This window comes from Euprymna scolopes, chromosome 23 (genome assembly GCF_053919585.1).
Source record: "Euprymna scolopes isolate OS-2025 chromosome 23, ASM5391958v1, whole genome shotgun sequence".
NCBI lineage: Eukaryota > Metazoa > Mollusca > Cephalopoda > Sepiida > Sepiolidae > Euprymna > Euprymna scolopes.
In genome coordinates, this window is record NC_136504.1 from 59,014,536 (window position 1) to 59,031,277 (window position 16,742).

Sequence of the window (16,742 nt, forward strand, 5' to 3'; positions counted from 1 at the left end):
CCTAACCCTAGGTACGATTGGCAAGCCTCCTCCTCTTAAAACCTTCTTTAGCCCTAACAATAACGCTAAGTCTAAGTGACAAGCTCCTCACCAAACAAAGTTCCTTGGTAAGCTACATATAAGTGTCTAAAAAAAAAAAAAAAAGATCTTTCCTTAAAGAAAAGTGCACCATTTATCACCCATAAAAAAATTAGTCAACTGTCCTAAAACGCTACAATGGTCTCAAAATGGTGAATTATTTTACATTAAATTTATGTGAAACCAACCTCCACTCTAAATTCTAAAATTGTTTTTGTTTTGTTTCTATCAAGTCTTCAAGATGTTCACATATAATTTTCCATAGCTCTATCATTAACCCAAAGTCAGAGTGGCAATCTCTCCACCCTCTCATAATTGCAAAAAGACCCTCTTAAAACCACACATAATCGGCTAAAAAAAAAAAAAAAAAAAAAATTTATTGCCGATAAAAAAAATGGTTAACTGTCCTAAAATGCTAGAATGGCTCAAAATGGGGAATCATTTTACATTAAATTCTAAAATAATACTGGTTTATCTTTCATTAAAGTTTTTAAGGTATTCACACGTAATTGCCTACAAAGGTAAAATCGCATATTTTGGAGAGGTGGTCAGATAGTGTGAGGGCTTAATGGAAGGTATTAATCTACAATAATACCAAAGAAATATTGCAAGATATTCATTTTTAAACAGTCCTAGATTTCGATTTCTATTATTTGTACATACGATTCAGCTTTGAGTTCTTTAACTTCTTTTCTTTTGGCATTTTTAAGGAATTGCAGCATATTTATGTGCATTTACTGCAGATTTACTGAAATTTAATTTTTGGAGATTTTCAGTAGCATATTCTAATTCCTAGCACAAATTCACTTATATGGTAAATTTCATTGCTAAATCTTCTGTTTTAATAAAAATATAGCATTTTTACTGAAAAAGTAGTGTAAAATAAATGTGACGAACGCATATGGTCTTAAAGAGAAAAAAATATCCACACGTGTGAAGCACAAAAATAGTCATAACTTCCTTAATTTTAATTGGATTAAAAAAAATTAAAAAAATATTCTTTCTTAGCTCATCAAGCTCTTTCTATAGATACCAATATTGAAATATTTTAAGCTATTTCAATTTTTTCATGTGTATTGCTAATCGAAGATGAATATCCAGAAGTAGTCAGCTGGAATAACTAATAGGGAAAGTCATTTTCCACTTATTAATCAGTCTTGGACAAAGGACTTAACATAGGATTTCCGATTTTGAGTCAATAAATTTAGGAGTCAGAGTTAGTTTACAGATAGCTTTCAGTTTGGTGACAGTTGACAACAGTTTTCGGCTTAAAACAAACAGGAGTTGATTTCAACCGAACAATTGTGATTTGGTTCTTAATTGATACACTGAAACTTGACGAAGATGTTGACGTGTTTGTAAGGTCCTTTTCCACAATATCACACGCAGACACAAAGTACAACTGATCTCTACAGAATGTGTCAGAGTTTGTGTTTTCTCTTGTGACTTCGCATTATTTTATTTTTTTATACTTGTAAACAACTACCCCTGCCCTCAATGATTGCTAACACAACATGACCAAAACGAGAAGTGAAGATGACGAAGAAGGAAACCACGGCAAACAACGTTGGGGTCAGCTATTGTAGAGAAGGGCATCTGTAAAAAGAATACATTTTTATTGTTTTAAGATTGAGCTAATTTTCCGTCTTTGAATATCACACAACAGTTTCCCACTTCTTCATGCTGTCCTTTGGATGATACATGCTGAAATCTGAAGCAAAAGTTGTGTAATCTCTACCCATTCCTAAATCAACACTGCTTGATTCCAGTGACAGAAAACAATGCAGAGATAAGTGGAGAACACACACAGCACCAATGGTCACTCATTTTATTACTGACCAGGCTCAACAATACTTAACTCTGGTGATCTAACGGGAACCGGTGTGCCAACATGATTATACTGTATATGCTGTCTTTTACAACATCATTGAATGCAGTAAGATCTTTCAATCTGCAATACTTCGATTGATATTCATATTGGCAAATATTTGCGTCGGTTTCATAAACTCATCTGACATAATAGCTTTTGATAAAACTTGTATTATTCAAAAGGGGGGGGGGATCACATTCAAGACAAAATTGCACACTTGAGGAAAATTTACAACATTCTATTAAATTTCTATGTATTTGTGTGTGACAGGATGTAGTGCTTGTCCAGAATTTCTGCCTATATTAAAAAAAGCAAAGAAAAATCTCTATGATGTATGTGTTTGTTATGGAAAGACAATACCGTACACCAAGGATCACGTAAATTGATCGAGTAGTTTTATTTTCCTATGAGAAAATAAAATTTTGTGGTTAAACAAACAGCGATGACATCACAATACCATGAAAACAGGTCGGGAGGAACAACGGGGAGAACTAATTAAAATTTGTGAGATTTTACAAAGCAATTCTTAACATGGAGACACTAGAAAAACTTGATTTTCTTTATAAAAACAAAATTAATCTATCAATTTACATGATTTTTGGAACAATATCTTCTTTCAGTCATGAGTACATAAATTATGCAGATTAAAAAAAAAAAATTTTTAAATGGGAAGAAATGCGGACAAGCATACCTATAATAAGCAGCTAACCTATAATAATTTTCTGATTTTTGTGTATGAGCTATAGTCATGAAATGTGAAAATAAAATTCATCACATCGCATGAATCTGATTATTCTATTGTTGGTATTGGTTTCCAATATTTTTCTAGTCAAAATTCTTTCTAGAAAGGCTCAGGTACTTAGAGGAGGGATCAGGTGAAGATTACCAACATCCTTAATGGAAATGATTTTGTGAAATGAACTGGATTCAAACTTGGAAAACAGGTCATCAGTCCATGTTGTTAACCACTTGATCATCGTCATCGCCCAGATTCAAGAACAGTAATTTGAAGAAATCCAAATATGAATAATCTTTATTTCATGCTAAGAATTTTTTTTTTTTTTATAAGTTCTAAGTGACTTACTTTATCTGTTCCCATGACAGTTGCAAGCTCCCCTGATAATAAACATGGCTTGCTGTAAATGGATACACGAGCTGAAAAAAAGAAAAAAAATGGAAAATAAATAAATAAAAAGGCAATAAAAATATTAGGAATTTTTAAAATCCTAGCAAATTAAATTAAATCTGTGTAAAGGAAAGACGCATAGCATGATATCTTCTTCCATGATTTCTTACTTTCGTTTACGAACTAGGAGATACCTCAATACATATTCCATGTTAATCAGAAATGATGCATCTACAAGTTATAAAGATTCGTTTTCATTTCGTGATATCAAAACTTTGAATCATAGAATAACTAAACAAATTATGTTCTTTAATCAACACTAATTGCAAAAATCTATTAATTCTGCCATAACACAAGAAAATTCACTTTTGTATTCTTTCTTTTTACAGATAAAATTTAACTTGTAAGACCCCCCCCCCCTAAATCTCCTTCTATAAAAGAGTCTATCACCAAATTAGTGCAGATGGAGAGGCAGGTGTAAGACCTGCTAGTACATATAATTTGAAGAAAGTCAACAGTAATATATTATTGACTAGAGCTTTTGTCCGTTTTTAACATGCAAAAAAAGGGTTAAGTTCACCTTCTGCATCCCTGTGTTTACAAAGCCATTTGACGGAAGTGACGTCCGACAAACTTTTAGCTACAGATGATCAAAGCTGTATAGAATGTACCCTCTCCTTTTTATTTAAAAAAAAAAATGCAAATATAAAAATAGAAGTTTTATTCAAACAGTCTTTATTTGAACTCAATGGACTGTTTTTTTTGTTTTTTTTTTTCAATATATATTTATGAACTGTTTTTTTTTTTATCAAACAAAAATATAACTTTTTTAATATATATTATGAACTGTTTACCAAACATCAGGTCTTGGTAATTTTTATAAATAATAAAGTATGAAAATACAACTTTTATAAAAGTTAGGTAAATGTCGATATGAAAATTTTAAGTTATAGCCCATGAAATAAGAATGAATGCTTTATGCCAAATTGATGGTTGAATATGGTTAAATTTGTGCTAATTTTTGCATTAAATACTAATCTGACTGTGCACTGAACAGATACCATAATACTTAATTAGCTTCACCTTATAATAAAAATATATGCAAAATTTCAGCCAGATAAGTAGTTATCAAGTGGAATTGACAGACAAATGTATATATAAATTGAAATTGTAAGTTTAGTAAGCCATTTTTCTTCTTCTTTATTTTTGTTATTCAATATAGAGGGAATTCCAGACAAGCACATCCTTTTTTTTTTTTGTTTCAATTATAGGAAGGTGTATAGACGCATACAGAGTCACATCGCTTTTTAAAATAGCGTACATATGAAAATTATTCTGATTTGGATTAAGTATTTTTTAGAAGGGATTAAATCGAAGTAAATTTTATTCTTAACATGCTGCAACGATCTAAGAAAAAAAAAAAAAAAAGACAATGGCCAGCTAGAATCAAATATTGATTTTATAGGAAGAAAATAATCGATAAAGACATTAACTAATATTATATTTAATTAGATAACAGTCTAATTGAATTAACATAAGATTTGCAATAAAATAAAAAATTAATCTAACAAAGATTAAAAAAGTGCTTGTACAGTTTAATCAAGACATTAAAAAAATGAAAATATTGAAAAAAAAAAAAAAAAAAAAAAAAAAAAAAAAGAAAAGTTATTGTATGTATCTGTTTTGGAATGAAGTTCTCTGAAAAAAAAAAAAAAAAAAATTCACTTAATTTGATCAACTATTTTTTTTTCACAGCGGAATAATACGTTTTTATGACAACACACTCAAGGTAGCCATGTTTGGATTTTTAGAATACGCCACAGAGAGATAACTTGGTCTAAAGTGCCGACACCCCCTCCCTCATCTTAAATGAAAGCTTTTCATTTTAAAAATAGAAACATGGTTACCTTTTGATCAGTATCATAAATTGTTTTTTTCACTGTAAAAAAACAAAAAACAAAAAAAACTACTACTTGGTCAAATTAAGTGAAATTTTTTTTTTTTTTTCCGGAGAACTTCATTCCATAACAGATACGCACAATAACTTTTTTTCTTTCTTTTAATGTCTTGATTAAACTATAGAAGTACAAAAAAAAAAAAAAAAAAAAAAAAAAAAATTTTTACCTTTGCCCTCTTTTGGCTTCCTTTCTTTTTTAGGAGGAGGCTGCAAAATAAAAATTATCATAAAAAAAATGTTGATTGTAAAGCTGGTGAAAACATGGAGGAACCATAAGATAAAAATTATCATAAAATATAGTTGAAATTGATTATACAATTGTTACAAATAGTTTTATTAAAAGTTGAAAAGAAAAAAGAATGTCTCTTCTATTGATAGTTATGAGATAGTGACATATCTTAATTGTTTGCACATAAATGTTGAATATTTCTGTGAGATCAAATTGATACTGAATTAGAAAAATTCACAAACAACTAATTGAGTGATTTGAATGATTTAGGAAAGAAAAAAAAATAGGGAGAAAAACAAAAGAAAAAAGGAGGGAAAAAGATAAAGAGAAAGATGAAAAGCAGAAATAAAAAAAATTATGTACAATTGAAAATGAAAACGTTCTATCACACAGAAATATTTATATATTTTATAGACATAAAGTGACTGTCTGCGAAAAGTGTCCACCAAACTTCCCTCTAAATATTTGATCTACAGAGTTGAAATTTGATATATAGGGTATTTAGGCTGTAGCACACTTTCAATTCGGTTTTTAGCTGGCAAAAATTGCTGCTGAGAGGTCAAAATTGAAAACAAAACAGTTAACCATGGCAGGGTAAGTTTAAGAAAACATTTCTACTGTTATTTTTGCACATACGCAAAATTAAGCATTTAAAGTCGCTAAATTTTTAACCTTTCGTATCCCTCTGCCAGTAGCTCAGACAGTAATGATGCTGGAGATAAATAACGACCAAGGTTGGAGCGCTAAACATTTTAGTTTCGTTTATGACCAGGCAAGGCCAAGTGGCCTGCTAGTACATACACACACACACACGAGAGGAGAGAATTTAGAAAGGTTAGCAGAAAACTTGTCAGTTGTTGTCTAGAATTCAACCTATATATATATATATATATAAATCACTTTTTACAATTTTTAGCAATTTACTATTAATCAATCATTACAAGGCTAATTTTGATCTCTATTTCTGGAGATGTTGTTAAGGAGATAACCAGTTATGAATTTCAAAAATGACAGACAGACATACTATCCCTACTTCATGAGAGAATTTGATTTTCTTAGTTAAAGAAAAATCTTGATCAATTTATGAGTTTTTTGGAATCTGACATTTTGTTCAGTGACTGGTACATTCATCATAAAAGATGTATTGTTTTTTTATTAGGTTGAATTCTGGACAAGCATCAACTTGTCTACTAAAAAAGATCTAGTACAATGTTTTCACTCCTCACTGAAGGTCTGTACTTACTGGGGCTCTTTTTACAGATCTTGGTCGAGATCGGAAATTATTTTCCTCCTCCTGAAGTTTTTTGGCAAGTTGTTCATCATCAAGCTAAAAAAAAAAAATAAAAAAAAAATAAACAAAAGCAAAATAAAATAGAATAAAAAATATACACAAGATAAAAAAAAAAAAAAAATTAAAAGACAATTTTTTGAATAAATATATTTTTCATATTAATGTTATGCATCATGCCATACTTTCATTATTGTTTTTATTATTTACTAACGGGGGTACCCGGCGTTGCCCAGGTGTTTCGATGTGTGTGTACTCTTAAATCAAAAAGAAACGGGGGGGGGGGGGGGGTAATTAGGCAGAATCGAACCTGAAGACCTGAGGCGAAGTTGGAAAATAAAATGTGAAAAAAACATGACACGTTAACCGCTCGGCCAGCAAAAATGAGTTACTGAAAGAAGTTTGAATTTATTTAATTAAGAGAATTGACAGGTGCCCGCACTAAATGACATCAAGTGGAAGTCGTAGAGTTAGCATTTTGTGCGAGCGTTATGACGACGCCGTAAGCAATAGCTATTCAGCGGTGAACATTTTCTGCAGGACAGTTTTTAATGAGGTCAATAATCCGGTTTGTTTGTTTTTACCTAACTCTGGGGAAAACCAGCTTCCCCGTTTATTAGGGGAGTGGCTCGTCTTCAAATGAAAGCAACCGTCTGATATGACGGTAAGCTGACATTGACCAAACGTTACATCACTTTCTAGAGACCAGTTTCGCTTTTTTTATACCGAAAAACGAAAGCAAACATGCGGCGATCCCAAAATGTTGAATATTTAACGTTTCAAAGTCGAGCAAATTAAATAGATAGGCGACCCCCGTTGTTAAGTCGGAGATATTATCATTTAGACGTGATATACAAAGTTTTAAAAATGAGCGACAGCCTCGAAAAGCCACCGAAAAAATCCTTTTGCAGACATACACAAAAAGCGAACATACATACACACACACACATTTTCGCTTTTATATATGTAGATGTTTTAATTCATTTGAAACATGGGCTGAATCAAATCTATGTTATACAAAAGTTATTATTTTGTTGAGGTAAGATTCTAAGCTTTATAACTAGTGCCCGGGTGTAAAATACGCTTAAATATGATATTTTAATTTGTCCAGGTTTTGTATATAATTATAGTCGTGATTTGAAAAAAAAAAAAAAAAAAAAAAAAAAAATCAATAAAAGTATTTAGGTGCTATCAGCTAGAATTGAAACCGAAGCTGGTGACGTTACCACTGTACCAACGTGATACGCATATAAAATGATTAAAAATCAAAAATAAATAAGATTAATGTACAAAATGTATAATGATTTTTTCAATGTTGACCCCTTAAAAACTATTTTAACCAGCTAAAAACCCATAAAAGAATGATCCGTAAAAAAAAAAAAAAATCATTTGAGGCCCCTAGCTCTGCGGAGATAGAGTTTGAAAATATGAAGACAAACAGACAGACATATATTAACTTTCAATTAGCTTAATTGGTAAAACATTAGACTGCAGATTTGAAGGTTTTGGTTTCTATTTCCAATAATGACATCCGCTTTATTTGTTGGCAATTTAGTATCTATATTTTCTGTCATGCTTACATCCAGATTGTTTAATTGTTATGTACTTCCATTCTTGTCCTAAATAATTTTACCAAGAATTCTTCATAAGTTTTGGTTTCGATTATAGCTGAAGGAACTCAAGTTTATATATATTTCATAAGGTTTTATTTCGGTTTCGATCCAAGCTAATGCACTCAAGTCATATGGATATATTTTTTTAAGTTGTGAAATCGCAACTAAAAAAAAAAATAAAAATAAAATAAAAAATCGATAGAACATTAAATCTATAATAATATATACAAAATCTGCAAGAATTAAAATATCATATTTAAGCGTACTTTACGACCGGACTTTGCCAGGCATTCGTGCTAGCTTAGATAAATACTTTTGCAGTTTTAACAAAAAAGTTACAATAATATCAGAGCATCTCCATTTACACTGAACATCTACAGAATGCCAACATCAATATATTACATATGAATGAGCCCTGTGAAATTTCCGCAGGTTCTGCTAGTTTACTATTAATGCAATATTTTCCATATCAAAAAGAATAGTCAAGATCACTTATATTTTGAAATGAAACAAAATACTATAGTTTAAAAAATTGCGGACAAAATTTCAAAAGCCTCCGAAACGTGGAGAGTAGCGCCTATTCTTTGTCTATCAAATAGGATAGATTCATTAGCAGTCATTACAATATCACATTTACTTTACAGGGCATCCTACTTCTAATGTCCCCAATCATTTGATTTTTTAATATATATATAAAACATTTTGAATTACTATGCAAATTCTGGATTTTAATTTGATTCTGCATGTCAACAGCATAATTCCAGATTTTTATTATTGGAACATTATCTGCTATCATCTTTTCGTATTGATGATACTGCATCTCTCCATATCTTTTCATGTTTTTTTTAAATCCCTAACTTTTAATGTATCATCTGATTTCTTAAACCCCCGCCCCCATTTTATAAACTCTTTGCACCCAAATTTTTTTTTTTTTTTTGCATTTATAACTAGTTTTCATGCAATGCCGTTTCAATTAATGCCAGCACAGCTTTGCTATAATATTCATTTGCTAATATATATATTCTGATGAGAAGAAACTCCTCAGATTAAGAAAATTTCAATATACCTTTTTTGCAATAAATTAATGTAAAATATATTACAGTCTTTAATTTTTGGCTCCACAAAGAAAGTGAATTTTTTTTGCTATACTTGTTTCTGAGAATTATTTTTACTCAGGTTTAAAGTTACAGCTAATTAATTTCTTAAATTCTTATCAATCGCCCCCCCCCCATTTAATAGACAAAAATCATAACGTTTCTGACTTTTTGGGATGAGGATTGATTTATACTATTTGGATCCTTCGGACTACTGTCCTTATCTTGAGTGTTTATTTTCATAACGTTTCGGTCGATGTAACCTCAGACATTTTTTACAAGGACCTGTGCCATAGTGGATAATGCACTTGGTAAAATTCAGTTATAAAAAGTCACACTTCTGGAAGTTGAAGGTTCAATCCTCAGTGCAGGCAACACTTAGTAGCATAATTGCGCATAACTTACGATTTCTACCTGATCATGGCAACTCCTATGGATTAAATAAAGGGTTCTGCTTGAAATTCTGTGCAAATTCCAGAGTTTGACAAGATAGACCTGAGGAAGGTTGGTGGTAACATTGACCGAAATATTGTGAGAATAACAATATGAGAATAGTAGTTTGAAGAATCCAAATAATACAAAGAAGCATTATCATGATTTGTTTTTCTCTGAAATCAAAAATATTAACATCTATATATATAAAAGCGAAAATGTATGTATGTATGTACGCTTTTCCTCGATGTCCATAAAAGGCTTCTTTCAGAGAAGCGCTCGCTCGGTTCACAACTTAAAACTTTTTATATCATCTATAAATTGTAATATCTCAGTTAACCACAGAGCTCACCTGTCTATTTAATTTTATTGACTTTCAAACGTTAATTATTCGACATTTCCCGCATTGGCACGCGTTACATACGGTTTTCAGTATAAAAAAATGTGAAACTCGACTCTAATCACTGGCCGAAAGCCAGTGGTCTCTAGAGAGCTAAGTAACGTTTGGTCAATGTATGTCGACTTCGTCATATCAGATGGTAGCTTTCATTTCAAGACGAGACACTCCCCCTAATAAACAGGGAGCGGGTTTTTAAAAACAAACAAACCTATTTATTGACCTCATTAAAAACTGTCCCGCACAAAATGCTAACTGCTGAATAGCTATCGCCATAACGTTAATCAAAAAACGCGCACGTGTTTTTTTTTTCACACTTTACTATTTTCCAACTCTGCATCGTCAAGGCTTCGTTTTTTTTTTTCACGGGCACCTGTTTTTTTTTCACACACACCTACAAACACCCGGGCAACGCCGGGTACCCCTCGCTAGTCTATAATATAAATCTCACCTGTCTGTTTAAATGTATGTATGTATGTATGTTTGTATGTCTGTCTAAAACTTTTGACAGAGGCAACAAATTTTCACAAGATTGGTATTGTTTTGAAGCTCGACCCTTTGGATGACAAATATCGAAAAATTGACTACAGACATTAATTCCTTCACCCTCAACTGAGCACTTTCTACAAAAAGGGGGGGGGTCGCTTTTTTCGCTGATATTTTCGAAAGTCATCCCCCTCTTTTCGATTGACTAGCCTCAATTTAAATCTTCGCCACTTCCAGTTTGGTGATGGACGCAACGGCAAAGATGTCACTTCTTTTCTTTCCCCCCACATTCTTTTCCTCCTTCATGGTACGGGTTCGAGCTTGCCTGCCTACTACCACTTTTTTTTTTTTTTTTGCTCAACACACCTCCAAAAATGCGGGCAATGCCAGGCATCCAGGCTAGTACATAACGATAAAGAAAATTCAGATTGGATTCATCAATCAATCGTCCTAAACTGATTGCCTGTTTTTTTTTTTGTTTTTCTTTTCTACAAAGGGAGTCACTGCTTATCAAGGCTCATAGGTCACTCAAGGATAAAGATTAATGGGTGTAAGGCAGTTGGTGAGACTCCACCCTGCTGTTAGGTAGTAGTAAAAGTGGGAGAATTTGATTAAGAGAATAGCCAAACAAGAACTTGTATACATTAGACTTGAAGACGACCATATTGTAGTCAGCTGGGAAGCAAATCCATGATATTGTGTTCCTTAGATGAGCAGTTCTCAGAAAGAAACTTTGCGCATGGAATTTTTGTTTAGTTTTAGAAACAGATAGAGAGTAGGGGAAATTGTTGGCAATCTTTATAACTAGACAAGTGTTTGTTGTGAATGTTTTACAAGAGAGAGGAAGGGAGGGACATCAATTGAAGCTCAGTCGAGCACCTGCCATGAAAATAATGTTATAGTAGAGATAGACTTGCAACATCTGTGCGAAAGACGTAGTAAAGAGAAGAAAAGAAAATCAACTAGTAGGTTTTGAATCCTGTCAAGGCAGGAAAAGGTGCTCTTAGCAGCTCCTGATTAAATGTGGCAATAGTTTACTGAATGAATAGATAATTCAAATACCAACTATAATTCATCGCATAATTAAATCATTTTTAAATGTAATCAATAATAAATTAAATGCAATACTAATATTTTTAAATGTAATAAAAAATAAATTAAAGCAATACTAAAAAAAAATGTTAATCTGAACTTCAGCAAAGAAATGATCAAGTAAGAATTACCTTGGACTCATGAAAGATAAGATAGCCTTTTCTTTTTTATAACTTCACAAGGGAAGAGAGATGGACCCAAGTAAAAAAAAAAAAAAATTTTTTTTTTTTAAATTTTATTAATATATATATATATATATATATATATATATATATATATTGTTATCACAGACAGCAGTATGACTGTGACAACCGTCAAGACAACTGAACAACAAACATGTTGATTGATTTGTTTTATGGCATATCAACCTATGTGGTCATTTAATGCCAGAGTCTTTTTCATACACATATACACATTAATAGTTAAAAGTTTTATGCACGTATCTGGTGTTCAGTGTCTATGTTTATATAGTTAGATAAGGTGTGTTTTTTTTTTTTTTTTTTTTTTTTTAAAGATTTTGTTGAGTAATCCTGGGTACTAGTGCACTTATTGATCCGTGGTGAAATAATAACATTATTTAAAAAGTCGTTCTTAACATGGGGAGGGGAGGGTGTTTTGTAACTATTCTATATTTTAACCTTACAATCGAATAAAAAAAATAAAACTTTAATTAAACTTGGAAATACAATTTAAAAAATAGCGCGGGTCAGTAAGTGCACTAGCACCTGACCCTGTTATCTTCAGATACTTGAGAAGGGTATTTGAGTGAATATATCCTTTACAGTTTTTTCATTATATACATTCAGTTGGTTTGTTTTCAAGTTTTCGCATCTTGTTAATATATGATTTACTGTGTATGGTTCCTGGCAGGTTATGCAGAGTGGGGCTTCTTTTTTGAGTAAGTAGGAGTGTTACAGAGGTATAACTTATTATGAATTCTTATTATTCTTATTATAATTTCCTCCTTTCTGGTCATTCTTTTGTTTGGTTTGTTTTTTCCTATGATTTCCTTGATTTGCTATAGTTTGTTTTTAGTACAAGAGTTCCACAACTCTTGCCATGGAACAACAAACAAACTAAACGCTTCTGTCTACACAGCTCAACATGAACACTATATCATTGATGCAACCAATATGGTACCAAACACTTCCGTCTACACGACCCAACACCATCCCAAACAACTATCGATATGACCCAACGCACTACCAGAGTAACTTTGGCAGTTATTCCCTGAATGACTCTGGTGTAATTTATTTTGTAACCCTTGGATGAACTCATTTTTGCCATAGATGAGCTTGACTAAAACTGACACGGAAATCTTGAACACTTCTGAGCATGCAATCACATAAATGTTACAAAATTAACTTCATCCCTATTAACTCTTGTATAGATTACTAAATACAAAAAATTAACACACTAAAACATTGTTTTTTTTCCCAATTAATTGAGTAAATGCAAGAATCCACAATTGTAGAAATAAATTTTAAGCTCAAAAGTATTCTTTTCTAAGACTCAAAATTATATTTCAACAAATGACTGAATGATGATTGAAATTTGAAAATTAGTAAAGGGAGATAATTTATATTTCAGAGATAAAAAGGCAAAATAAAAAAAACAAAAAATTACATTAAGCTACACTGACTTGATTACAACAAGTGGATTATAAAGTACTTACTTCAGAGTCACTCATTTTGTCAGTGTGATGAGACTTGGCACGTTTTTCTTTCTTACTCTATATAAAAAAAAAAAAAAAAAAATTTGAATGTAAAAAACTCTATATATATATAAAAAAAAAAAAAGATTTAAATGTAAAAATCTAAAATACAGACCAAAAGATTACAAAATCATTCCTTATATTTCAAAACCAAATATAGACAATAAAAAGGAGAAACATTGGACAGATATAAACAATAATTAAAAAACATTTTGCTTTATTTGATTCACACGTTTTAATAAAGTGTATACCCTTTTCAGATATGTTAAATAAAACCTAAAAAAAGTTGGCATTGACTTGGAGAAAAACACATTTACAATTTGGACCAGACAAAAAAAAAAAATAAGGGTAGAGAAATAGGAACACATGGACATTTATATATTTACCATCTTTTTGATTCAATGCTATAAAAAAATACTTTACAAAATTATATAAATACTAGATTTTTAGCTGATTAAAAAAGGGCAAAAGTCATTGCCTGTTGACTTACTTTATGCCAAACTGGTGGTTTTATATGGTTAAATGGATTATAATCAGCTAACAGTTTCTAACTTCCGCTGTGTCTGCTACCGAAAGTGATGACAAGCCAAATAAGTCCTTCGCTTTTATTGTTCTTCAGTATTTCTATTGTGAAGCGATTTATTGAAATAAAATATAAGAAAAAGGACACTATTGAAAAGTATACAATAAAAATTAACAAAATTATGCAGATAAAAATTACACAATTAGTCTTTTTTGATAGTCATTTCTGTAGTGACCGAGAATCAAAACCAACTATTTCGGGAATATTATGTATTGGATATGTTTTTATATAATGTTTGAAATTTTGCCATTTTGATTTCAATAATTTTATTTTTATACTTTCATAAACATAATTATATAAATTCAAATAAAAAACTTATTTTTAAAATAAAAAAGCTTTTATAATTCATAAAGCTTATAAAATTTCAAATAAGATAAAAACTTATTTTTAAAAATTTTATTAAAAGTGCAAATAATGAATAATTGTTATTTTTATCTGTAGAAATTTTGTTAATTTTGATTATATATTTTTCAATAATGTCCTTTTATATTTTATTTCAATAAATTGCTTCACAATAAAAATACTGAAGAACAATAAAAGTGAAGAGACTTATTTGGCTTGTCACCACTTTTGGTTAAGTATATTAGCTAACTATAACCGGTTAAATGTGCTAATTTTTGCATTAAATACTAATCCGTGCATTGAACAGATACCATATTAGTTCGCTTCACCTTATCGTAACAAAGGTCCATATAAAATTTCAGCCTGATCAGCAGAGTAGTTTCTGAGAAAAAGTGGAAGACAGGTTAATACAAATATAGATTATAGAAATATCATACATATTTTGTTACAATGAAACTGAATTAGAATATGATACATTGGTGTCAAATGGGTCAACATGGTTTTCAACCCCTTGTCCTTTCTCTTAAAAAAAAAAAAAGAAAAAAAAAAATCAATCATACAATTGGATAAAAATTACTACTATTACAAAGAAATAAAAAGAAAATTAGGTCATATTTCTAAAAAAAATAAATAAATAAAAAAATAAAATGAACATTTGCTAATTTTTTTTTTCGACAAATTAAACAATACATTTTCAAGTAATGACCAATGGTCGTTTGTGTTTTCATTTTTTTTTTTTAGTTTTTTGCACTTTTAAAGATAGAATTAAACCTTCGGTTACTTAACACTGATGGTTCCTTAAAACTATTGTTTCTTTTCAGCACTTTTCATAATAGAATTAACAGTAAAATATTTTTTCTGTTCTGATACTTGATCTTTTCTATTATTATTTAACTAGGGATGAGCCATCCTACCGGATGTCAGATATTCACCACCTATCTCATACATTTCAATTGAGAGATCTTTAAACACAATTAGTCCACCAGGTATTTTTGGAAATTCTTTTTCATTTTTTTGTTTTATTTTACTAGTAATACACACGGACGAAAAAACGCTTTGGATAATCACAGATTTCAAGGTAGTTCTACTAAAATAGCCATATTTTTTAAACCAAAGCACTTCAAGTCTTCAAATTACTACTGTTTTGTTCGGAAATGAATATATTTTCAAATGAATTAATAAATATGAATGTACATTATATATTTTAAGAGTTTTAAGCAAATAAAGTGATAAAAATGTGAACGTCATAAAATGGCGTTTTCGGTAAGGTTTTGTAATGACCCCCCCTGTTTTCTAAAGGTCCGTACCGTGATTGTATGAGGAATTTCGTCATGAAATTTGGGAACCAATTAGAAGAGGTGTTAATCTTAATACTGTCAAGTGTCCGAAATATTTTTGACCATTTCTTTTTTTGTCGTGTTAAAAATAAGATTTTAATATGACGAGTATTGAACATTTTGAAAAAAAAATTCTTCGGACACCCAGTAGTAAGTAAATCAATCTTTTTACTATCTTTATCAATTAAAAGTATTGTTTTATGTTGAGTAGGACCGCGGTAATTGATAATTTAAAAGGACCTACCCGAAAAAAAAAAATTGTTTCTTTTTAATCGAATTTGGTCAAATGAAGTTTAAGCAGCAGCAGCAGCAGCAGCTCCAGCCTGTAGAATCAGCGATAGCACAGTTGTAAACAAACACGCGTTCTTTAATTTTTATTCAAGAACGAATTAAGAAAAACATGAAAATATGAATATAAATGTTCTTATGTTTAATTAGAGCTATTTTGTTATCAGAATAACATTAGTTTAGAACTATTCGGTTTTCAGAATATATAATAACAACAATCCTAACCAATTCGGCATTATAAATCTGTTGCAATTTCTCACAAATCTCGTCAAATTTAAAAACATGGTTAAAAAAACAAAAACTTTTGTAGATATATAGCTTGCATGCACTTTTATTCTTTAAATTAGTTTTGAACAGCGAATTAAAACAATGTTTTACTGCTAACAGCCACAAATTTTTTTTTTTCAAAATCAAAATAACTATCAAAATCTCGTTTATACATAGATTCGAAAAAGTTGTCAAAAAACAAATATATAACAAATAAATGTTATCAAAGGCAAGATAAGTTACTTTTCTACCAAACTGGATATATTTTTTGTGTTTTTATTCAATGTAACATGTTTATTCAGCTCGAAAAAAATACAGTGTTTACCGTGGAAAATTAAAAATGGCGCCCGGCCCGACTCTCTTTGACACGGTAAGTTTGAGAAAAGGAGTTAAAAATAAAAAAAAAAACTATACAAAATACTGTTAAAACTCACCGAATATATGTCAGCCTATGTCACGGTAACATATATTGAGCGAGTTTCTAGCAGTATTTTGTCTACTTTTTTATTTTTAACTCTTTTCCCCAAACTTACCGTTTCAAGAGAGTCG

The 16,742-nt window shown here is 30.5% G+C and overlaps 1 protein-coding gene across 1 annotated transcript in view; it reads right to left on the reverse strand.

Moving 5' to 3' along the window:
- The window catches only part of LOC145245930 (uncharacterized), a 57,796-nt gene that overhangs the window by 14,254 nt on the left and 26,800 nt on the right, over positions 1 to 16,742 (reverse strand). The window contains exons 5-8 of the mRNA XM_080107677.1: positions 13,338 to 13,394; positions 6,504 to 6,587; positions 5,199 to 5,238; positions 3,033 to 3,103 (exon numbers count right to left, since the gene is read on the reverse strand). Coding sequence (XP_079963803.1) covers positions 3,033 to 3,103; positions 5,199 to 5,238; positions 6,504 to 6,587; positions 13,338 to 13,394 — 252 coding nt within the window. The remainder of the gene's footprint in view (positions 1 to 3,032; positions 3,104 to 5,198; positions 5,239 to 6,503; positions 6,588 to 13,337; positions 13,395 to 16,742) is intronic.